This window comes from Mastigoproctus giganteus, chromosome 4 (assembly GCF_048544385.1).
Source record: "Mastigoproctus giganteus isolate SK-2022 chromosome 4, ASM4854438v1, whole genome shotgun sequence".
In the NCBI taxonomy this organism is placed as follows: Eukaryota; Metazoa; Arthropoda; class Arachnida; order Uropygi; family Thelyphonidae; genus Mastigoproctus; species Mastigoproctus giganteus.
In genome coordinates, this window is record NC_143578.1 from 121,414,356 (window position 1) to 121,440,292 (window position 25,937).

Consider the following 25,937-nt stretch of genomic DNA (forward strand, 5'->3'; position numbering starts at 1 on the left):
ATTAAGCATTTCCAAGGACAATCATCTTTCTTTGTTAATGGTTGTTCCACCTTCCAAGAAATTGATAAAAATGAAGAAGGTTGTCATAAGTTTTATCGAAGATTTGAAAAGTTTTAGCTTTTTGTTTACAGTTGATGTCAGGTGTGCTTATTTCATGGATTGTCATTTAGTTTATGGGTCATAATCGAAGAGCCATGTTTCATCAAATGTGATGACCCCTTTAAAGGACTCAGGACTGCCAGAACCAAACCTCTCCAGAAGATCTTCATAGATCTTTTTCCTCCCAGCCACTTCCATTTCTCATGTGAGCAGCTTAGGCACCCACTGAGAACAGATATTTCTGTAAAGCAGTCTGTTTATAATGGTCAAAACACTTCCCTTTGACATTTTTGCATCCATTACTTGTCTGGTTATGAATTTGTCATTTCAAATGAGCTGGTCACTGAGTTCTCCATTTTCACTGTTTGTGACAGATGCTAGTCTTCTTGGCTCTTAGTTTTCCCTTGATGCCGAAATCACCTTCCTGAAACCATTGGAGCCATATCTGGACATTACCTCACTCAATTATCTGGTCCCTATAGGCTGTCAGGAGTTTTTCATAGATGTGGCCGACTGCTCACCTGACAAAGGGATGTGTATCCAAATAAATAAATGGACAATTGGTACGATAAGTGTACATCATAAATTCTCCTCTCTTCCTTATGGATGCACATGTGTGAGTAATTGCACATTACTTATTGACTCACTGTATATATGTGAAAATAATAATTGATGGATTTCTATTTGTGTGATTTTAAATTTGGGATGGCTTGACAAATTGTTCAAAAAGGTGCAAATAAAAAATTTCAAAAATTACCAGGATTGGAATCATTGCTTTTAGGCAGACAGATGTGGTGAAGACAACAGGCACTTATGCATATATATGTGTGAATGTGCCTAAAACAGACTGGGGTTCTATAAATTGAATCTCCAGAAATTGGACATCTTCATGGTGTCCTAACTGAAGTGTATAAAGCTCTGAAAGTGTTACATAAACTAAATGCTGATGGCATATTTACTCTTTCTCATATGATAAGCACCAAGGTAGCATACATTTGAATTGAAAAGGATATTTAAATATACAGGGTGTCTCAAAAATATTGGTACAAACGTTTAGGGGGCGGGGAGGTAGGTAACATCTAAAGGAATGTGAATCGCATAGGAATCCATAACTGGAAATGTCACGGGAAAGTGGTAGCAGAGGCACAAGAAGCAGAAATGACACAAGACAGTAATTAGTGGTAAACATTTATTTGGCATAATATTAACAATGGAGTACGAGATGGATGCATTTCATGATGTTACAACAGATGCTCAAAGGTTCCACCATGAAACGTGATGCATGCATGACACCGACACAGCATGGATTGGTGGACATGGTCGAATACACCTGGAGTTTCTTTGACAGTAGCAGCAGCGCAGACAAGTCTTGCCACGAGATCCATTTCCGTCTCCACAGGCGATTCATACACAATATATTTGAGGGCTCCCACAGAAAGAAATCAAGGCTCAATAAATCAGGTGAGCGTGGGGGCCAGGCAACGGGGTCCACCACAGCCAATCCATCGATGCCCAAAACGCCTGTTCAAATGGTCACGAACACACCTTCCATAATGGGCAGGCACCCCGTCATGTTGAAACCAAATTTTGCGTCTCACATTTGCTGGAACATCGTCAAGTAACCCTGGTAGAACTTGTTCAAGAAAGATCCGATATTTAGCAGAGTTCATGCGGGATGGTAACAGGTGTGGACCGACCATACCTGCCCACACATTTATTGCGAAGCGATGTTGTGCCAAGAAACGCACACCGTGTGGGTTGTCGTGGGCCCACACATGAGCATTGTGCTGATTGAATAAGCCTTCCCGAGTGAAATAAGCCTCATCCATGAACAAAATATAGGCTGGAAAATTCAAGTCTTGAACACTTTCTTGGAGAAACCACTGCACAAAAGCCACACGTGCAGGATGATCTTGGGGGAGCAGTAACTGAACCCTTTGGAGATGAAAGGAGTGTAAGGAATCGTTGTGCCAGACACGCTGTACACTGCAACGAGACACTCCTAAAGCAGAGGCAATGGCACGTGTGCTGGTAGTAGGATTATTCTGGACGTCATTCAACACACTTTCTTCTATGGTCGCAAACACGATGCAAACACGTTCGCGTCGAGCGTGTTTGCCCGCATTACTCCTGTTACCTCTAAATGACCCATAATCGCACAAATTTTGATGCTCACGTGCAAACAAATGGTGGTCCGGTACATGTCTGTCTGGGAAGCTTTCTCCATAAATTCGTTGAGCGGCTCGTCCATTGCCCTCTGCTAATCCATACACTAGGTGCACATCTGCCAGCTCACAGTTTGTATATTGATATATGCTCTTCGTGTGGTGACTACTGCTTGAATGAGTAAACCAGAAATTTTCCCTCTCGCGAACTGATGAACAGCGCCGTCTACCGACTTATGGTGACTTTTCTGGTTATGGGTTCCTATGCAATTCACATTCCTTTAGATGTTACTTACCTCCCCTAAACGTTTGTACCAATATATTTGAAACACCCTGTAGATATGTGTAAATTTTTCATTTATCCAGAAAGTAATTGAACGATTACTTTCTTTTATTAACTGATGGAAGTTGGCGTAAACTTCCATTTGTTATTGTGGAAGTAGGTACTTGGAATAAATATAAAGGTTTGAACAAATTTTTAGATGGAATGGGTAAGTTTTTTTTTTTTTTTTGCTAACCTTTGTTTCCTTATACTACGTTGGTAATACTAATACAGTGGCGGACAAAAAAACTGCATCACCTTAAAAAAATAAATAATAAATAAAATAAAATAACATAACATTTGTAGTGAAACGTATAAGATAGTTTGATTACAGTTGTTTTGTTTGTCACAAAGCAAAGGTATTGCATCAGCCGTTTCTATAAATATGCCATTGGAAGGGTATACATGTGTGGAGGTGTGTCAGCATGGCTCCATACGTTCAGTTAACACTAAGAAAAAAGGTGTAGCTGTTGGTTTGTCCCAGGAAGAGCTTTCTATGCGTGCTATCACTGATAAAATAGGTTGTTGATAAAATAGTCAACAGTATCCCGGATGCTGAAATTAAAGCTTGAAACCTGTGATGTGAAGAGAAGACCTGGATCAGGCCGTAAGAGTGTGACTATGCCTTCCCAAGATCAATATTTGAAACGGCTATGCCTTTGTAATCGCCATGCTAGTGCTTCTGATCGAAAACTGGACTTTGAGATGGCCTCTGGTGTTGAAACAAGTGCAAGGTATTGCATCTATTGCAAGACCATCCTGCCTGCATAACACCGACTGTAAAGTTCCTCACCGGTCAGATGGTCTGGAGATGCAAAACAAGCAAAGGGATGGGGCGAATTAAGTTTATTAATGGAACGGTGAATGCAGAAAGTGCAAGGTATTGCAACTATCCGAGGCGCCTCCATAGCCAGGTGGGAGCAGCAGTGCATAGCACACGCTTCTTGATTAGACCGGGGTTCGAGCCCGTCACCACCAAATACGGAGGATGCGGAAAGGTCAGGGAATGACCACCGCATATTCCCAGAGCAATATGGCCTTAGTTGCTAATGCTCCTAAAAAACCAAAATAACAACATAACAGCAACTATCCAAAGACAGCTTTTGGAATGTGCATGCCTATCGGCCCAAGAAGAAGCCTTTGTTGACCCAACAAATGAGGAAAAGCAACTTGCTTGGGTTAAAATGCATGTTTCATGGACAAAAGAGCAATGGAGCATATTCTTCTTTTCTGACGAATCTAAATTCAACCTGCATGACTCGGATAGGAAGCGATATGTCAGAAGACGAAAATCGGAAGCAGACCATCCTGACTGCATAACACCAATTGTAAAGTTCCCTGCCAGTCAGATGGTCTGGGGATGCATAACAAGCAAAGGGATGGGGTGAATTAAGTTTATTAACGGAACGGTGAATGCAGAAACCTACACTGCTATCTTGATGGAGTGCCTGAAACCCATTATTAGGGATCACCACACAGACGCCCAAAACTGCATTTTTCAACAGGACTCAGCACCTTGCCACACAGCAAAATTGGTAAGTTTTATGCTATTTAGATTTAATGATGAGTTTGTCTTCTTGTCTCACAAGGCTTAAAACATACTTACACCAATGTTTTCCATCGTTTTTTCCCCTTAAGGTACAGTCATACCTCAGAAATGCTGGCATCACAGTGTTGGACTGGCCCGGAAAAATTACAGATTTGAACCCTGTTAAATTGCTGGTACATAATGTCATCTAAAATTGCTCAGAAGAAACCAACAAGTAAGATTCAACTGCAGGAGAGCATTGCAAGGATGTGGTACCATGAAATTGGGCTTCCGTATATCCAAAAGTTGATCAACTCTATGCCAGATTGTTGCAAGGCTGTAATTGCAGTTTGAGGAGGAACAAAAAATATTGAGGACTTATTTTGCTGATTTACGGTACATAATACTATTACGTTAACTTGTCATTTCAGTTTGTACACATAAATGCATTAAAATGTATGTTTGGTTGTCATGATTGCCATTTGCATGATTTCTCATATTTCCATTAATTATGCATTTTACCCTTTGGGAAGATATTTATGGCAGTTAGGTATATCAGGTGGAGTCTTTTTATTGGATTTCATTCACAGAGATATATATCTCATCTAACAAATGCATTTTGAACATTTCTGCAACCTGCAATGCAGTGCAAAACACATTATTTGCAAAATTCACAGGTTTTTTTGTCTGCCACTGTATATGAATAATATTATATTGTGCCTTTTGAATATAATATAATATTATATTATATTCAAAAGGTGATTGCAAGATCTTTGAGCATCACCTGAAGAAATTAGATTGTAGAGAATTTGGTATGAAAATTGGTTACACGCTAATACAAAAACAAAGTTATGAAAGTTGCTAAGAAATTTAAAATGTAGACAAAATCGACAAAAATCATAGTAATCTAATAAATTTTTTTTTGACAGCCTTAATTGAGCAGTTTTTAATGACAATGTAAGACAGATCGTGGAAATGAACAGTAGAACAAAGCAGAATAGGAAGTTAGCTAACATGTTAATCCCCACAAGACGGTGTTCATGCCTTACTTTCTTTAAGTGTTAGACTACTTACACAACATTTATGTTATAGTTCACCTTACTGCTCAAGCCATGTGGCTATGTAACATCACAGGTAGCATATTTCTTAGTGCAAAATGAATTTAGATGCCTGACAGACCCAAATAATGGTTTCAGTTTTTTTTTTTTTTTTTTTGAATAGGTCAAGGTATGTTGATTATAGTATAATTATATTTGAAAAAAAATAAATTTGTGGTCTTGGAATCTATTTTTAATTAACAACATAGCAATTAGCATGTTAAGCAAATTCATATGGAGCAAAAGTCAAAATAACTACATTGCAATCTTGATATACTGTTCTTGGTTATACTACAGGTTCTGATATAGTGTATGTGCAGTCAGATATGAAGTTTTCTGAGCAGTGCAGAGAGGATGCATGAGCAACTCATTGGCTCTTATCAATTGAGGTACAGGAATTTTGCTAGCAGGGATAAGGAGATGATTATACCCCTGTACAAGACAATGGTCAGGCCACTCCTTGAGTACTGCATACAGGTCTGGAGGATGGATGTAGAGCTGCTGGAACGAGAAGGGCAATGAGATCGGTGGAGGGAACAAAGGGTTGCTCTTACCAAGAAAGGCTTAAATTCTGCAAATTGCAGCATCTGGAGACTAGGCACCTGCAAGGTGATCTGATTGAACTGTGTAAGGCCTTGAATGGTGATGGGATTCTTCCTCTTGTTCAGATTATGCACCTGAGGGAGCATAAATTCAAATTGAGGAAAAACAGTTATAGATGTGCGGAAATTTCCCTTTAGCCAGCAGATAGTTGATTGCTATAACAAACTTCCAATGACAGCATTGTGGAAGTTGACAGCTTAAATAAAATAAATTCAAGGCAGAACTAGACAAACTTTTGGACTGAATGGATGGGTGAAATGTTTTTTTTTTTTTTTTTGGTTGATGCTATATAAGCTTGCTTTCTTGCATCATATGCCTCTACTAATGCTAATGTGTGATCATGTCTTCTGAGAGGGACATAAAAAATGCATTTTATGACAAAAACAAATTTCACAGTAGACACTAGTAGAGCAGCTACTGTAATAGTTTTCAAAGTGGACCACTGAGCTATCATATTCTCTTCTGCGATATATTCCCTCATTCAGTTTTGCCCATCCCATCTCACCTCAGTTAGAGATGCAATAAAAAATACATCAACAAAACATTAAATTGCACACAGGACACTCACAAAACTAAACATTTTCCTCTGAGAGGGAAACCAGCTACCGGATTTATATATATTTCGATATAAATTTCGATATAAATTTTTGTAAACAACAGCATGTAACATTCTTTTCGAGGATAAATTCATATTTAGAATGGCCAAAACAGCTAAAGGCAGAATGCAAAGTGTACATGAATTGATGAACAGTTTGTATATTTTTATGAGTTGCTGCTACTTACTGCAGTACTATAATATTCACTTGTTAGATTTATGGGCAATTAGAAGTAAGTGAAGCAAATTTAAAAATGGTATGGACATGCAGAGAACTGAAGATGGGAAACTAGTTAAGCAAATTTTTGATAATAAAGAAGAATTTCGATTGATGGTATCAAGCAAGCGAGTATTAGTAGAAAGAGGGCTTGATGTGGCTAGACCTAATAGGAAATAGGATATCATGAATGAAATGGTGAATGGAAGCCCTGATAATCCAGAATAGCTGATTTTTTTTTTTTTTTTTTGTCAGAGTAGTCTTGTACACCCACTGGATGTAACAGATTTGCTTGATCAATGATGAATTTTCTGAATGCCATTCCTCCACATTTCAGTAGAATAATAGATATATATTAAGTTTTATAGATTCCCATTTCTGAAATTTAATGGGTATTTTTATGCAGGATAAGTGAAAAGCAGCTTCACAACTTCCCAACTTTGTAAATGTGTTCACTACGGTCAACGGGCTGACAGATGTAAAAGTAGATATAGATAACTTGGAATTTTCATGCTCATTTGTTGTTGATTACTGAAGTAATGCCCCCCCCCACACACACACACACATCACTGTAGTGTAAACCTAAATAGTGACATACACTGGTGCAGCAAGAGCACAGGGCGTTTTTTGGATAGAAGAAATGACATTGTTAATTATTTCTTCTATCCATATCCATAATTTCTATTCGAGTGAAGTGAAAACTTTGTACAAAGTTTGATAAAATTCTGCTGAGAAGTTATTCATTTTATGATTGGCATAAGCTTAGATACCAGGTGTTTTGTGCACCATGTTAAGAAGGCTTTTAGTGATGTCATAACTGAAGAAACTTGAGGAAATTAGGAGTTTCATGCATAGGCCACGATGTATTGAACCAGCATAGAACTTCGTGTACTGCAAAATAAAACAGTATGGAGAGTATTGTGAAGGTGGTTGCATCCAAAACCATACAAGTTGAAAATAATACGAGCTAGTACAGCTAACAAGTTCAGATGTCAAATATTCTGTGTAGATACTCTTTATCAAGATGGCAAAAGGGGAAGAGCTGCTTAAACTTTTTTTTTTTTAGCATCATGTGCACTTCCCATGTTGCAGGCAAAGTGAACACACAATGTGAGAGTGTGGAAAAATGAAAAACCCAAAATAGTTTTGGAACATAGCTATCTCAAAGTTAATGTTTTGTCCCTCAAGTTGCAAAAAAGGTGGTTTGCAGCTTGTTCTTCACAGAAAAAATATTCATTGGTTCTTTCTGATCCCACAAATTGCCCAAGGTGATCCAAGTAGCAGTGTCTTCTGCCAGCAACATGGTTCACCCCCTTAACATTCTATAAGAATGTGGAACCAAAAATGCTGGTCCCATTTTTTGGCCAGCTTGTTTGCTGTACCTTACACCATCAGACTTCTTTTTGTGGGATTACGTTGAGAGCCAGATGTACACCAATGAGCCAAAACATTGACCAGCGAGTCGTTATGCAAATCGAAGCAGCTGCAGGTGAACTACAGCGCAGGATGGGACATGGTATAAAAAATACCTGATACTGAGCTCCATTAATCAGCATTACTTTTGTTCTTCAGATGGGAAAGGTAGCGGACTTAAGTGAGTTTGACAAAAGCCAAATTGTAATGGCCAGACGACTGGGTCAGAGCATATCCAAAACGGCACTGCTGGTGGGATGCTCACGGTCAGCCATGGGTTTCCCTCCTCAGACCTACCGAAAGTGTTCTGAGGAGGGAAAACCCACGAACTCCCTGTGAGGTGTTGGATGACCATGGCTCGAGATGAGCGAAGGCTCTCCCAGATGGTATGTGGCAACAGAAGGGCAACTGTGGCGCAACTCCTGGTAATTGGAATGTTGGTGACGGGAGTAAAGTGTCACAACATGCAGTACATCGAACCCTGCTGAAAATGGAGCTGCGTAGCCACAGGCCACTCAGAGTGCCCATGCTAACCACAGTTCACCGGTGACAGCACCTACAATGGGCACGCGAGCATCGAAACTGGACCTTGAGTGATTGGAAGAAGGTCGTTTGGTCCGATGAATCACATTTCCTGTTGCACCATGTGGACAGCCGGGTACGTGTGCGTCATTTACCTGAGGAATTGATGCCGCCTGGATGCACCGTGGGATGAAAACAAACTGGTGGCAGAGGTGTCATGCTTTGGGCTATGTTCTGCTGGGATATCCTGGGTCCAGACATCCATGTGCTGGGCACTCTGACGTCTACCTAAACATCATTGCTGACCAGGTACACCCTTTCATGGCAACAGTCTTCTCCTCTGGTGGTACTGTCTTTCAGCAGGATAATGCGCCATGCCACACTGCCCAGATTGTTCAACACTGGTTTGCGGAACATGAGGAAGACTTCCGGGTATTGCCCAGGCCTCCAAATTCTCTAGACATCAATCCCATCGAGCATGGTCTGTATTCGAACAGCAACTCTGATCTGCAGTGTCTCAACCACAGACCTTACAGGAGTTAAAGGATCTGCTGGTTACGTGTTGTTACCAGATACCACAAGACACATTTAGGAATCTTGTAGCATCCATGCCTCACCGGGTACGAGCTGTTTTGGCTGCACGTGTAGGACCAACGTCATATTAGGTAGGTGGTCATAATGTTTTGGCTCATCGGTGTATAAGTCTACCTCTTGCAACTGTTGTTAATATGAAGAGGATGATCATTACATTGATTAACACATGTTAGCCATGTTAGAGCACATCTGGCATGAAATTGGTTATGATATTGACATTAATGTAGATTTATCGAATGACTATGTTCTACAGCAGCATGATAGAGAGAGCAATATTCTTCATCTGATTATCAGCATTTATCACAGTGTATTGATGTTGAATTTACTTAAAGATGTAACTACCATCAAGGGTAAAGGGAAGGGTTTTTGCTTTTGCAAAGGTCTATACAGTGGGACCAACTATTGATGTTATCAACAACAAATTCTAAATGGAATCATTCAGGGAAAATCCACTTATTTCTAAATGGGAATCATTTAGAATTCCCATTTAGAACCAACAAATTCTAAATGGGAATCATTTAGGGAAAATCCACTTAGGGCTAAGCCTCTTCAAGGTTTAGCCCTAAGTGGATTTCAGATATGATCTAATGAGATACATGGCAGAGAATAAAAATGTGCAGGATGCATATAAATTATCAGGTGATGCAGAAGACTATGGCAGATATAAATTTGTCTGCAATCAAGTCACAAAGGAGATTAGTCAAGCCAATGCAAATTATGAGAAATCTTTGGCAAAGGATGCAAAGAAACTCTACTTATGTAAAGTAGTTTCTTTGCATAAGTAAAGAAGGGGATGAATTACATTGTCCACTTGATATCAGTGGTTTTGCTGTTGCTGACAAACTGAATAAGTATTTTGCATCTATATTCACACAGGAGGAATTCTTTAAGGAGGAGAATGGCAGAAGTTTATCAGACTAATAGAGAGCTGAATGATTTTGTGTTCAATTACTGCAAGGAAAGTGGAAGAGAAATTGTTGAAGTTAAACATAAATATGGCACCTGGACAAATGGATCCAGTTATATTAAAGAAGGCTGTAAAGGAAGTAAGCAAACCCTTAGCCGTAATTTGGATTCAGGGAAGGTCTCTATGGAATGGAGATGTGCAAATTGTATCCCCAATTCATAAAAGGGGAACTAAAAGTGACATCAGTAATTTAAAGACCTGTTAGCTGAACAATTATGTTCCCAGGAAAATATTGGAGTAACTGGTTAAAGAAGTAATGTAGGACCAGCTAGACAGGAGTGTAGTTATGGTTCTGTCATTAGGGTTCATTAAGGGAAGATCCTGTCTGACCAATTTGATTGTATATTATGATGAAGCGACAAAGGAATGGGATGCAAAAAATAATTTTGATATCATATACTTGGATTTCAGGAAAGCTTTTGAACACATAAGACTGCTGTACAAATTGGAGCTGTGCAGCATTATGGAAAAGTTACTGCTGTGGTTAAAGGGATGTTTGAGTGGAGAAGACAGAGAATGCTTATCAATGGAACAATATTATTAGTGAAGTTCGACAAGATCGAACTGGGCCCATTGTGGTCAGGAGCGAGAGTGCAATAGCATGCGGTCTTTGAGTGGACTGGAGTTCAAGTCTGTGACTGCTAAATACAATTAATGTTTATATTGATGATTTATTGTAAACTTTACTGACCTGATGGTCATGTCAGAGTATAAACAAGAACATATTTTAAACATATATCAGGCTTAATGTCTAATTTTGCAGATGATACTAAGGTTGACAGGGTGGCTAATGACAGTAATAAAGGTATGCTGCTGCAACATGATCTAGAAAAATTAGGCAGATGACTTGGAAATGGCAATTGAAGTTTAACATTGACAAATGCAAAGTACTGTATATGGAAAGCAGTAATCCCAGAGTAATATACCATCTGTATGGTACTAGACTCAGGGTAGTATAGAATGAAAAGTACCTGGGGTAATTGTACAGTCAGATATGAAATTTTCTCAGCAGTGAGACAGGCTGCCTGGACAGCTCATGGGGTTTTATTTCAATAATATACACAAATTTTGCTAGCAGGGATAAGGAGGTGATTACCCCATTGTTATAAGGCAATGGTCAGGCCACATTGTGTGGTGGAGATCTCATTTCAGGAAGGATGTAGAACTGCTGGAATGGGTACAGAGAAGGGCAATGAGATTGATGAGGGGAAACAAAGGGGTGCTGTTACCAGGAATTTCTTCAGTTTTGTTAATTGTAGTATCTGTAGACTGGACACCTGCAAGATTATTTGATTGAGATGTTTAAGGGTCTGAATGGCTCAAGCAAGCTCAATACAGTTGGGATTTTTCCTCTTGCTCAGACTGCACTTGAGGGGGCATAAATTCAAATTCAGGAAGGATGGTTGCAGAATCGATGTGTTGAAGTATGCCTTCAGCCAATAAGTTGTTGATTGCCAAAACAAGCTTCCATGTTTTGTTCTGGATATGGGTAGTTTGAATAAATTCAAGGAAGAACTAGACAAACTATTGGGGGCAATATCTCTTGGCTCATGTAGTATAAACTTGCTTTCTTGCATCATTTGCCACTACTAATACTATTGTGATGTGTGCTGCATTACTGCTGGTTGTCTATCTATGCAAATTGATTGTTTAATTTGCAGAATGGACCCACCTTAATTTTAATATTTTTCACTGAGGTCTGCCAGTGCTCTCTCCTTTTTAAAATACTCTTTATACACTTGTGGCATTGATGAACCTGCTTGTGGAAGCAGTCCCTGAAATCATTTCATGATAAGTCTGAAAGCGATTATTTTGGCCACAGATTCTCAACCAGTAATACACCTGTGCCACTTAAATTGCTGTTCTCATTATTGCAAGTTTTCGTTGAACTTGCAACAGTGTCAGCATATTCTTGGATATACACATTCCTGCCATCTACTACTACAGTTTGCTGAAACTTCAGTGCTACTGCTGTTCTGCAAATAAAATGATCAGCCTGTATAAATGTTATCTGTTTCACTACAGCTATGAGTGTAGTTTCTTCCTGTGAACATAATAAAATGTCGAGGATTGAAGCTATTTTTGACTTACCCCGTGTAAATATGTGTGGAAAAACTTTCATCAATTCAATTTTATCGTTAAAATATATGATACAATACAGTGGACCCCACTTTACGATTGGTTTCCTATACGATATGTAGTAAGCACTGGTCATTGTGATCACATTTGTGAATTGAATTTTAATTCTATTAAATGGCAATTCTAGTAAGCGAAAATAGGAGGAATATTATCCACAGGTTATAAAAGTAAAGATATAAAGAACAAATTTACATTTTTTTACCTTATCAATTAAAGCTTAAAAAATAGGAATGAAGAGATTCTGAAAATTTATTTATGTTCTTTATATGACTGAAAGTTTCATGGAAGGTGATTTCACCATGATAATGCAAAAACTCAGAATTACAGCTATCGGTATTATCGCAAATGCAATAAGATCGAGTTTACTATCCATTTATAATAGATTGCACTAACATCAAAGCCCAATAAACTGGAAAGTGCAAATTGTTTTTATTGTTTTATGGTAGTGCACTCCAGAAATGTGCTTTAGAAAAATATCACAAAGGCATTCAAAGTTCGTTCTTATAACCGAACATATGATAACGATGGAAATGTAGTGCATTTGAATTGGTTTTTGTTGATTTGAATTCGTTTTTTTGAAATTTAATTATATTTGTTAACCGGCACCTACTTATTTCACTTTACGATGGGCTTACAATTGTTTCCGACTGGACCATGTGGTCCTTCCTCTTAGCCAACAGCAACATTTGTAAATGTGTTGGCTGCATGTTTTGTTTTTGCGTCCTTTAGTTAAAGTGATTTTTTTATGTTGTGCTTATTTGACATAAATTTACTGTATTGAATTCGCATACAACATTGTGTAAACTGATAAATCACCTTTTAGAGGGATAAATAGCTTTGTTATATAGTGAAAATTTCAACTTCCGAAGGCTTGGAACGAATTACCAAAAAACAATGTATTATTGGGTTCACATTACAATATTTTCACTATACGATGGTGTCTCTGGAATGGATTAATATTGTAAAGCAGGGATCCACTGTATTTATGATACATTTCTGCGACAATATACCATAACTCAGTGTTAACTTTTTTGCAGCCTGCTTAAAAATTTTTGCAACCTACCAGCTGAGTGACAGTTATAGAACATTACATGGATTTAATTTATACATTTGTTATTAACAAATGATATATTGATATTTACTCTTGTTAACCTGGCAGCAGTTGCACCACTGTTTGTTACAAACACAGTCACACAGAACCTGATAAGTACCCAGATTTTGTTTAGGGAAAAATTAAATTTTGCTTGACTACGACATATAATAAGTACTACAATCCATTAAGAAATTTAAAAAAATACTGTTGCAGTATTTTTTTATTTCTTAATGGATTGTAGTACTTATTATATGTAGTTTTTAATAAAAAAAAATTAAAATATCAAAAATGCTGTTTTTACATGTCATTTAAAAATATATATATTGCTGAAAATGAAAATACAAAGTTAGTAAAAAATATACATTATTTGAACCTAGCAATCACTTCATTTTCTAGTTCAGAGAACTGTTAAGAATACAAAATTTATCTTAACATTTGCACACATTATGCTTTGTCAAACAAATAAAGGAATAAACAGCTTAATAATAGCTCAAGCAAGAAACCATTTTACGTCAGTTAGCATTAGTAGAGGCATACGATGCAAGAAAGCAAGCATATGCAGCATCAGCAAAAAAAAAAAAAAAACCTCAAATTTCACCCCTCCATTCGTTCCAAATGCCTGTCCAGCTTAGCCTTAAATTTATTTAGGCTATCAACTTCCACAACAAAAGATGGAAGTCTGTTCCACCAATCAACTACCCACTGGCTAAAGGAAAATTTCTGCACATCTATTCTACAACTGTCTTTCCTCAGTTTGAATCTGTGCCCCCTCAGGTTCTTAATCTGAGCAAGAGGAAGAATCCCATCAGAATTCTTCTGTAAAATTATTATTAAAATAAAAGTTATTATTAATAATAATAACTGAGACAGAAAATAATTTTGTACAACAGTTAAACATAAAACCTACAAAGAGGAAGTACTTTCCATTGCAGACACTTCCTACACATGTGAGCAACATGTTTACAAGATGCTGAAAGCGAAACTAGTACAGTCTGTCCTCGTATAGCACGATAGTTGCGTTCCTAGAAACCCTCGTGCAATGCGAAATCGTGCAATATAAACAACAGGCCCTATGGGAAAAGTAGGGTTAGGTGCCGACCACCCAAGATTGAACACACATTTGGAACCAAAACATTACCAAACAATAAATAATCGGGTAATTTTAATCGTTATGAAATACTTAACGTATTTTATAACTTAAAATACTTAATGTATTTTATAACGATTAAAATACGTAATAAAAATATTATAATAAAGTATTTTTAGTATTTTTTAATACTAAAAAAGTATTTTTTACGAATAAAATACGTATTTTATTCGTAAAAAATTTATTATATTAAATAAAATAGTCGTAATAAAATACTTACGTATTTTATAATACGTAAGTATAAATTATAATACGTAAGTCGTAATAAAATATTGCTAATGCTTTTGCTTCTATCGTAAGCAAACTTGCTTTTTGTTTGATTTTCTATCCAAACAGATGACAGCCGTTCCATCTCTTCCAATTCTTGTGTCTTAATCTAATGGATTTTAATTATACTGAGTTGTTCCTGCTATGAAAGTTGTTTTTATTTTCTCTGCATTCTTTGTAATTCTCGGCGTTGCCTGATTTAGGTCTATAGCACGTGCAATATCACATGGCCTTTCATTTCGCTCAAAGCGTTTCACAATTTCATATTTTTTGTCTATCGACAGAGGCGGACAGAAGCCTTACGGGGGAAACCACGGTGGGCCAGAGGCCAGTGTGAGTTTGGCCATAAACCGTAGTATGAGGCCACTATAAATTTTCCCGGTTAAGAATTTTTGATCCAGTCCGCCTGTTTATCGATATTGCTTTCTTTTTTTTTTTCTCTGAATCTGCAGTGTCTTAGCCAGAACGCTTCCTTTTCACACCTTTTAAGTATTTTACTAATTTTTAGGGAATAAAGCACAATTACAAAATGAGGAGGCACGCTTGATACACATAAACAAAGCTGCGCGCGTGTAGCAACTGAATAAACAACACCGTAAAGGCCGAGATACACTATTAACACCTCACATTTTACTAAAGCACATTTCTGGGGGTTACTACCATAAAACAATAAAAACAATTTACAGTTGTGTTTCTGCTAGTGAAATCTGTTATAAACTGGTAGTAAACTCCATCTAATTGCATTTGCTATTATATCGATAACTGGAATTGTGTTGGTTTTTACGTTATTATGGTGAAATGTGTTTCCCCTTCACTGATATAAAACACACAAATACATTTTCAGAATCTTCTTCATTCCTATCGTGTTGCGTTCAGTTGGGGTGATTCCGCGTTCGACTGCCATTTCTTGTAAACACAAAGGCGAATCGTGTATAAGCGAATTCGGTTCGTGTTATATAAGATAGCGTTCCCCTATTTATAAATCGTGTATGATCGAATTCGTGTAATGTAAACACGTGTTATACGAGGACCGACTGTACCGTGAAGCAAAAGGTAAAATCAGTAAATAATCATGTGAAACCTGATAAGGTTCTTGTTTTTTTAATTCCTAGTAAACAATTTTTTTACTTTCTGAACATTTTAATTGGTACATTGGCAGTGTTCTCCCCAGGACATATTGAATGGGTGCACCACCCGGTGAATTTAACTGACCGCCCAGCTGAAATTTAAGCGATTCTTGCGGTACCGTATGGTACTACTCACTGATCTCGATCAATATTAATTTGAACATGCCATGCAATTGAGATCAATGTGACAGGAGCATATAATGTTAAATTATGCAATTAATTTTTGCTCTGGATCGCTTAAGTCACATTTATAAATACGTAACAGAAAATTTTATAATATTGTGAAGTATTACACTTCCTCACTTGGCTACTTCATAATGTCACCTGGCTGGCAAAATTTTCTTGGGAGAACACTGATCGGTACATGTTGGACAGACAACAATTACACAAGTTGTCTGTCCAACCTGTCAAAACAGTTTGAATGAAAGTTTTTCGGAAGGTTAAAAAACCTTCCTAAAAAAGGAAGATAGAAAAAAATTTCATTGTTTTAATTATTAATTAATGATTTATACATAACACGTTTTTGGGAGGCAGCTGTCAGGTGTTGTGTAACTGACGGTAGGTTAAATCAGAATAGTTAAACAGTGTTAAATTTTAAAAACCTCTGACATTTCTCAGAGAATTAAGAGACCTTGATAGTGTAAAAGCAGAGGTTTTAACACTGTCCTTGCAAATTAAACACATTTAACAAATTAAAGATAGTGTTAAAATCTCTGCCATCATGTTTTGTTGTAACACTTATGATCCTGTTTTTTTATATGCATTTAAGTCAATTTATATAGGGTGTTCCATAATATGGCCTATACTTTCAAGAGGGCCTGAAAGCAATGAAAATAAGTTTTTAAACTTGGGTCTAGTTCTGAATGGTTATGGAGTTATGGCTGTTTGATTTTAAAAAAATTGTATGGAGTTTTCAGTCATAAACATGTACCCATGAATAAACATTTAATAGGGATTACTTCTTATTCTGACCTTATTTCATTCCTGTGAATTCCCTCTTGCCTTAGCTGTCTTGAGGTGCAAATATTTTTATATATTGTATATCTTTTTGTAACTAATCATATTTTCAAATAAAGTAATAACTATTACTGCTATTTTTTTTTAACTATTAAACTCACTAGCCTTTTTTTTTTTTTTTTTAATTCAAACATTCATAGTTCCTTTACTGCTCAGAATTGACACGTTTACATAAACTTCTTTCATTGTTTTCAGGTCCTGAACCAGTCCTGAAAGTATATACAGGTCGACCATCACTAATCCGGCCACCAATAATCCGGTTCCACCGCTAATTCGGACATAATTTCCATGAACATAATTTCAAATTTCCTGGGTCAGTGCACCGACCTGCCGCTTTGGTGGCGTTGGTTGCAGCATTAGCTGTTGGCGCAAACTCATAAACATTGGCAAACTATTCCCACTTGTTTTTCTGCATTTATTATTATAACCTGCTCACATTTAGCCCCAGCCATGGTTCCAATATATAAAGGAAGTGCCTCTCGTGGTGTAAAGTGCAAACACCATACATAACAGATAAAGTTGAACTTCTGAGAAAACTCGACAGCGGTGTATCTGTGAGAAGTTTAACTCTGCTTAATTGTAAATTCCAGCAATTTCTCTCAGTTCCTCTTATCTTAGTAAGAAAATTATTATTATTAATAATAATTTTCTTTTAGTCATTCCTTTTTAGATTTTTTTTTTTTTTTTTTTACAACACAACACAATATGATGGATGCTGTAATAGCGTCACATGTATGTGGCCGACACGGCTTCACAAGAAGTAAAGTAACTAACTTATGTCTTTATTCATGTCACATATATGTGACATGAATAAAAACTTTTTTTTTTTTTTTTTTATATTTTAAGCGAAAAAAACAAAACACTGGCATTGCAATATTTATTTTAGAATTACTAATCAAACTATTTCTTAAATATTTTTGGTCACTGGGGAATTTTTTTCTTAAACTAGCTTGGCAGTCAACGTAGAAGAAGGTGGTTAACTGTTGGATAAAATGTATGTGCTAAAATAACCACCAATCCCAACACTGCCGGATTAGTGATGGTCGACCTGTATTATTAAACAACAACAACCAGTGACCACCCTGTATACTGATAGTAGCATCTAATTCAAAACTTAGTCTTCTAAACATTAAATTTTATTCTATATTGGTTAGAAATCCATTTCTGAATTATATGTATAGTTCTTGTTTTTAATTCACATAGGTGGACATGTGTCTCATGAAAAGGAGAGGCTCGTTCTTGTTAACCGACACAGACATCAGGAGAATTGTCAACGGTTGAGATCAAGTTATTCGTCAACATTTAGTGACTATTTAAAGAGGCATCCGAGTCAAGAGGAACATACAATAATACCAAGGAAAATCCCTCCACAGAATGTCATATTACGGTTGATAAGACGGGAAACATATCCTGCCAAGCAATCTGTTGCCCACTTTTACGTAGCCAGAGCTTTCCATCAAAATGTATTTCCTAATTTTACTGTGATCAATGTAGAAAAACCTCCTTGTTTCTTGAGAAAGTTCTGTCCGGATGGTCGGTACTTTGTTGCCTTTTCATCAGATCAGACTTCTATAGAAATTTATGAATATAGAGGACCTGCTGCTGCTGAAGAACTGTTAAAGGATGCTCAGGGAGAACATACAGCATGTGGACCAGATCCTGAATCTTCAAAAATAAGGAATGAAATTTTTGAGCATTTCTTTAGATTGAAACATGCTGTTAAAGTGGCTCCTAGTGGAGAACAGTTAAATAGGGAGTGCAGTCTATTCACAGATGATGGTAAATATGTCATTGTTGGTTCAGCTGCCTATGTTTCTGATGCACTTCCTCCACCTTTCTTTGACATTTATAGAAATAATGAATCACTTTCACCAAACCAAAGGTCTCCCCTTGAAGACTATTCATTACATCTTGTAGATATACAAAATGGCAAATTGTGCGATAAAAGAACTTTTAAAACTGATAAGATTTTTCTTTCTCATAATCAAGGCTTATACCTCTATAAGGATACTCTAGCTGTTCTTTCAGTACAACATCAAACAATACACATATTTCAGGTAACTTCTGAGGGAAAATTTGTAAATGTTCGAATGATTGGAAGGTTTTGCCATGAAGATGATGATTTTCTAGTTACATCTGCAATGTTACATGAATGTACTTCCAGAAAACATTATCGCCCTTATAGAGAACTTGCAATAAGTGCATTGAAACATCGTCTGTTAGGTTTTCTTTATCACAGAGCAGCAGCTGAAAGCCAAAAAACATATTCTCCCCAACCTTTGAGAAGGTTTTTCCAACATTTTGATCAACTTTGTCAGTTACGAATGTGGAAAATGCAACTTCTGGATGAAAATCACTTGCTTATCAAGTATGCCAGTGAAGACGTGATCACTCTTCGTGTTAGCTATCCAAATTCCCAGCCAGCATTTTTTGTTATATATAACCTTTTGACAACTGAGGTATTGGCAGTTTATGAGAATACATCAGAAGAACTATTAGAACTCTTTGAAAATTTCTGTGACTTGTTTCGAAATGCAGCACTTCATTCAGAATCCCAGCTTGCCTGCTCACCATCCAATAATATTCATGCACGTCTTTTGCAACAGCGATCTAAACAGACTATAATTAATGCTCGTTATGGGGGGCACACTGAAGCTGTGAAACGACTCCTTGCCCAGTTACCAATAAGTTCACAGTCATACAGTAGTAGTCCTTACCTTGACCTGTCACTTTTTAGTTATGATGATAAATGGGTATCTGTCTTGGAAAGACCAAAGGCTTGTGGTGATCATCCAATCAGGTAAGATAATTATTTTCCTTCAGCATACACTATATTCCATCATTTACTGGAGCTCTAGGGGCAGGAAACAAATTATAGTTAAAGAAAGCAAAATTCTATATCTGTTGCAACTATCATGGGTTTTAAATTATGACAAAGTCATAATGCAGGATACACTCAGCAAGATTTTTTTTTATGTAGATACTGGAGTTCCATGCCACTCAGTTCTCAGTACAGTAGTAGCTAGGTCATTCACAAACATTGTGTACCCTGATCTGACTTGCAGTTGTTATCCTGTAACATCTCAAATTAGATTATAATCATAACTGTGGGCTACTAAAGTATTTTCCACAATATTTTCTTCAAATATGTTAGCGAACAAGTTTGCATGACACAGAGCATTGCCGTTCTGATATAGGTACCCTTTTCTATAGAATTCCAAAAATGTAGATAGCATAAAAGTTTTTTTTTTTTTTTTTTTTATGAGAACCCCAAACACGAAAGGTATCAAAACCTATAGTACTTAGTACCGTGCATGGGTTGAAGGAGAAGTATGGGGAGAGGGGGATGCCGGAAACTTTGCTCTAGAGACTAAACATGGGTTTCACCACTTCAAGCCTCCAATAAGCAAAGTGGTGGTATTTCACCGGTTGATGAAAGTCATCTACCACCTCCAGGATGTCACATAGACATTAGAATTACTAGCTTGTGCAAAACAGTCAGTGGCTATAATCATGTAATCAACCTAACATAATGCAACTGAACTTTATTGGATTTATTTATTGTTGTATGCACCAAACTATTCTTTGAGCTTACACCACACCCAGGTGCATCTATGTAATTTGTGAATTATGCAATATGATTTGTCAAGTTATTTTACCTTTTGGTTACTTATGCAAGGTTCATTGTTCAGCTCTATTTGCCATAGTAGACTAGAGTTTAAGGGGAAAAGCTTTGATTGTGAATCAAAGCTTTTCCCCTTTAAGGAAAGCACATTATTCCATCATATTTCATCGTATTCTAGTAATTAGTTGGTAAAACCTTCATCATTCCCTTGCATAGTTTGTCCTATGAGTGCAAACAAGGATGGCTTTGGTGGCTTGTTACAGCATAGTTTAACAGCTAGTGGGCTATGAAAATCATTAGTAGTTGCATTATCAGAGATTGGGTGAATGGTGATATTTCCTTCTGTTTTCCACTACATTAAAATTCTGGCAATGGTTGACTTGGGACGACTGACTTGATTTTATATCTGATAAATGGACACGTCTGCAGTGTAGTGTCCTGTCATTGTGCCTCTTTGAAAATAGTCTAGATTTTTTCCAAAACTGAATTTAACATTGCCCATTTAATTTGACCTTTGACCTTTTACTGTTTTCCAAACTTGAATTGATGTAGCATGTATGGAGGATTAGGGAAAAAAATTTAGTGTACTGTACTGTAAGTTTAGTGTACTATTGGGAATTTGGGTGGGGGGGGATTCTTTACAATCTACGGTTCTGCAGGATTTATAATTAAAGTATCCCTATTCACAGATGTCTGGATCATTAATCAGATTGAAGTGAAATTTGGTGCACACATGTAGTCCACAGTGCCTCCGTAGCCAGGTGGGCAGGAGCGGCAGTGCGTAGCACACGCTTCTTGATTAGACCGGGGTTCGAGCCCGTGGCCACCAAATACTGAGGATGCAGAAAGGTCAGAGGAATGACCACCGCATATCCTCGGAGCAATATGGCCATAGTTGCTAATGCTCCTAAAAACCAAATAACAACAACATGTAGTCCATAATGTACAAGAGAATAGCAGGGAAAAATAAACAAAAAAAAAAAAGTTACACACACACACACACACAAGGTATTTCAATTAAAATGCACCAGTATCTGTCTCTCTTATTTTTAGGTTTAGGCTATATGTTATTTGGACATTTTTTGTCATATTTGGGATGACATTTTTGAATTTGATGTTTAAATTAGACTAAGTATTGCCAGTTAAATTTTGCCTGCTTTTTTTTTTCCCATTGGGAAAGTTGTTCCCCGTCCTTAGTTTAGTGTAAAAACTGAGGACGTGTATTTCTGAAATGAACATAAACCATTTTATTTGTGGGGGGGGAGGAATACAACAGTTGTATGCGGTGGTTGCTTTTCGATAGGTACATATAACCATGTCAAACAGCCAGCTGCACGAGGACAGTTGTGTTACATCTCCTCTTGCAAATAATGAAAGAAAATAAACTGGAAATTCGTAAAATAATGGGCACTTAAACCTGTGGAAGTATAATCTGCCTTTAATTTCTTAAAGAATTATTACAGATTATTCTCAGACATTTCATGGTGCTTCCTGTACCACTTCTTCAGTGACTGTTGGCAAACATCAGCTTGGATACAAACAATCTGAAGAAAAATAGATTGAGAGATTGTTTGTATCCAAGAGTGCTACACCTGTGGCATGGGGGGGGTTTCAGGGATACCCTAGATAGAATCCACCATGGACACCATGTGGGCAATAGTAATAAAAAAAAAAATCACAGTGACAGGATAAACAATCTATGTACAGGCACTCCCCAGCTTGCATAATATTCGACTTATGGAAATTCGACTTTATATAAGTTTTTGCCAGCCAGTGCAAACAAAAAAATCATGGAAATGTATTTTGCATCCCATAGGAATAAATGGAGGTATCATGAAAATATCGTAATGTGAACCCAATAACACTTTTTTTTTTTTTTTTTTTTTTGTAATTCATTCCAAGAAGTTGAAATTTTTCCTATATAAATAAACTATTTAAATTTAAATAGCTAAAAGGTCATTTTTATAATGGAAATTGCACTACACTTTCATTGTTATCATATGTTCAATTATAAGAATCAATTTTGAATGCCTTTGTGATATTTTTCTAAAACACATTTCTGGAGATCACTACCATAAAACAATAAAAGCAATTTGCACTTTCTTGCACTTTATTGGGCTTTTCTCTTGGCGCAGTCTATTATAAACAGGTAGTAAGCTGTGCGATAATACCGATAACTGGAATTCTGTGGGTTTTTATGTTATGGTATTATTGGTGAAATGAGTTCCCCTTCACTGAAATCTTCAATCATATAAAAAACATAAATTTTCAGAATATTCTCTTCATTCCTATTTACTTATTACAATGGTGAAGGGAAAGGGATCAGCAGAAAGTGCAAGTGCTGGCAGTGCTAGGAAACAAAATGAAATTGATTTAGAAATGAAGATGATTAAGAAGTGGGAAGCAGGACAAAGTTTGTCATCTATTGCATGGATGGAATTAGATCTCGCTGCTTCAACAGTGAATACTATTTTAAGGGACAGTGCGTGGATAAAAGAATGTGTTAAAGGATCAATGCATTTAAGATCAACAGTGATCACAAAAAGCATTCGGATGCTATATCAAAAATGGAAAAGCTATTAATATGGATGGAAAGTCAGATTCAGAAGCAAGTGCCCCTAAGTCCAATGGCCATTCAAGCAAAAGCAAGAAGTATTTAAGAAGATTTTAAGGATAAGTATGACGAACCCCAAGTCAAGTTCATGGCAAGCAATGGGTGATTTAATAGGTTCAAGCACCGTGCTAGTTTCCAAAACGTTAAAGTATGTGGTGAAGTCGCCAGTGCCAATTCTGCAGCTGCAGAGAAATTTTGTGATGTGTTGGAAAAAATCCCTTATAAATCTCCACAGCCCTCAACTTCAGCAGCTGCATGCTTATCAGCTGGAGACATTGATGCTCAAAATGTAAAACTTATCCCTATCTCCTCTCTCTTTTTGTAATTTTGTACACTTCTTTTTGTACATTTTTCCTGCACATGAGATAAAAACATTGAATAAATAATTCTATTTTTTGCTTCAATCAAATTCAGTGTGCATAGTTGCGAGTGCTGCATAAGCATTTAGGGAAATTCCGACTTACATAAAATTTGACTTACTTAGAGTTCCATAGAACGCAACCGTTGCGTAAGTTGGGAAGTGGCTATTACTCCCATGCAGCCTGTGTCCACATTACTTCCCCTTTGGGGTCATTTCACATCATATCACTTTACTATGGGCTAGACAAAAGCATTGGCCCGAGTGTACAATACAAACAACTCTCAACCTACTACCTGGCACTAGAATAATAGTCTAAATCCTGTCCTATGCCCAGTAAATTTCAAATGTGGGCAGATGTTTGTTTGTTATTTGGTTTTTAGGAGCATTAGCAACTAAGGCCATATTTGCTCCAGGGATATGCAGTTTTCATTCCCTGACCTTTCCACATCCTCCATATATGGTGGTCATGGGCTCGAACTCCGGTCTAATCAAGAAGTGTGTGCTACGCACTGCTGCTCCTGCCCACCTGGAGGCACCATGTGGGCAGATGTTCACAGTGCTCTTTAGACAATTTTGACAAATGTATGTTCCATAACATGAATAATGATTTTTACATGTTGTTATTATTTGGTTTTTAGGAGCATTAGCAACTAAGGCCATATTTCTCCGGGGATATGCGATGCCCATTCCCTGACGTTTCCGCATCCTCTGTATTTGGTGGTCAAGGGCTCGAACCCCGGTCTAATCAAGAAGCGTCTGTTACGCACTGCTGCTCCTGCCCACCTGGCTACAGAGGCGCCATTTTTACATGTCAACAAAAATAGTTCCAATAGTATAAAAGCTGCTACCCACGTTAAAGGAAAGGAAAAATTTTGTATATTTCAATGATTTAATTTTTGTAATTCGATAACATAACAAAAATACATTAATGAAAAAAGTTTCTATTATTAGTTTTCATACTTCGAAACTCATGTTGCTGTGTTCTTTTTACATATCAGATCACATCACACCTATTTCTTTTAACAAATTTGACCATTGAATTAATTACTTTGAGCTTTAATATCTGATGAAAATGTGAAATTTAGATAAACAATCCTTACAAAAGCAATGATGAGCAGATAAACTTTTGAACAAATGTTTAAGGTTGAATAGATGAACAGTATTAGTTTCCCTTGAACACCTGTTCATAAGTTTTGAACATATGTTCAAGGTAAACTAACACATTTTCAGATTTTAATTACTTGCTTGTATAATGAACCAGTTTCTTCACTAGCTTCATGACAATGCTAATCAGGTTGAGCACCTTAAAGAGGGCTATAACATGATGGGTGTGATGGTAATCACATGGAAAGTGATGCTTTTCTACCAGGTTGGTGAAGGTACAATAACTTCATGCTACTCCCATAGCCAGAAATCACAGGGGTTGAGATTAGGTGAACAGGGTGGCCACAATTTTGGGCAGGATTGACCAGTCCTTTTGTCACTGGGGAAATGCTTTCAGAAGAGCTTTGCACAGATCAAGTAATATTAGATGGTGCTTTGCTCTGCATAAACATCAGTTTCTGTTGATAACTCCATTGTTGGAGCACAGGAATAACAGCGATTTCTGACATGTTCCATTGTTAGAAATCGCTAACATGTTGGACATTTAAAAAATCTGGTGTGGCCCTCCAGGTTGAACATTTTCAATAAGGAATGATACAGTGAGCAAGGAAACTGAAGTCTACATAATAGTTAATTTCAGGGAGTACAGTAGGACTGTGTGTGTGTTTGTGCATTGCATCTTATGTAGGTCAGCTCCTGAACATTGGTTCAACTCTGCCATGTTACATTGTAATGAATACGTAACTGTAAAATGGCTAAAAGTGTGTGTGTGTGTGTGTGTGTGTGTGTGTGTGTGTGTGTGTGTGTGTGTGTGTGTGTGTGTGTGTGTGTGTGTGTGTGTGTGTGTGTTCATTTGTTTCTGACCACTTTGCTCCCATGAAGTAGTTGTCATTAGAAAGCTGCATCCTATTGTCCCTCAAACACTTTAAAAAAAAGAGATTATTTCTGGGAGAATGACCCTGACATGGAACGAAGTTCCAAGGTAATAAGAAATTTAAAGAAAGAAATGAATCCCTACGTGATTTTGTATGAGTGGAAGAGGGACAAAGTATAACCCAAAATCAACGTGTGTTTCAGTTCAAAGATACGAAAACTCAGCAGCCCAGGGCCATCAGAATAATAAATTCAGGATTTTAATTGGCATCTATATATTTAATACAGAAGGCATTTTCTTTTGACAGTCAATGTGAACGATGGGCTTAACCAATCAGGCTGAAAGTGGTCTCAAATTGAAGTTGTTTCTTCCTAGGTGTATACAAAGTTGTTAAAATTTAAAAATTCCAAATAGTTATGGAACAGGACAGTTTTGTACTACAAACGA

The 25,937-nt window shown here is 37.0% G+C and overlaps 1 protein-coding gene across 4 annotated transcripts in view; it reads left to right on the plus strand.

Annotated features, from left to right (window-relative positions):
* Nucleotides 1–25,937, plus strand: part of LOC150087028 (DET1 homolog) — a 93,093-nt gene that overhangs the window by 53,243 nt on the left and 13,913 nt on the right. For all 4 annotated transcript variants that reach the window (XM_090371758.1, XM_090371761.1, XM_090371759.1 and 1 more), the window contains exon 3: nucleotides 18,116–19,712. In XM_090371758.1, the coding sequence (XP_090227884.1) occupies nucleotides 18,116–19,712 (1,597 nt within the window). The remainder of the gene's footprint in view (nucleotides 1–18,115; nucleotides 19,713–25,937) is intronic.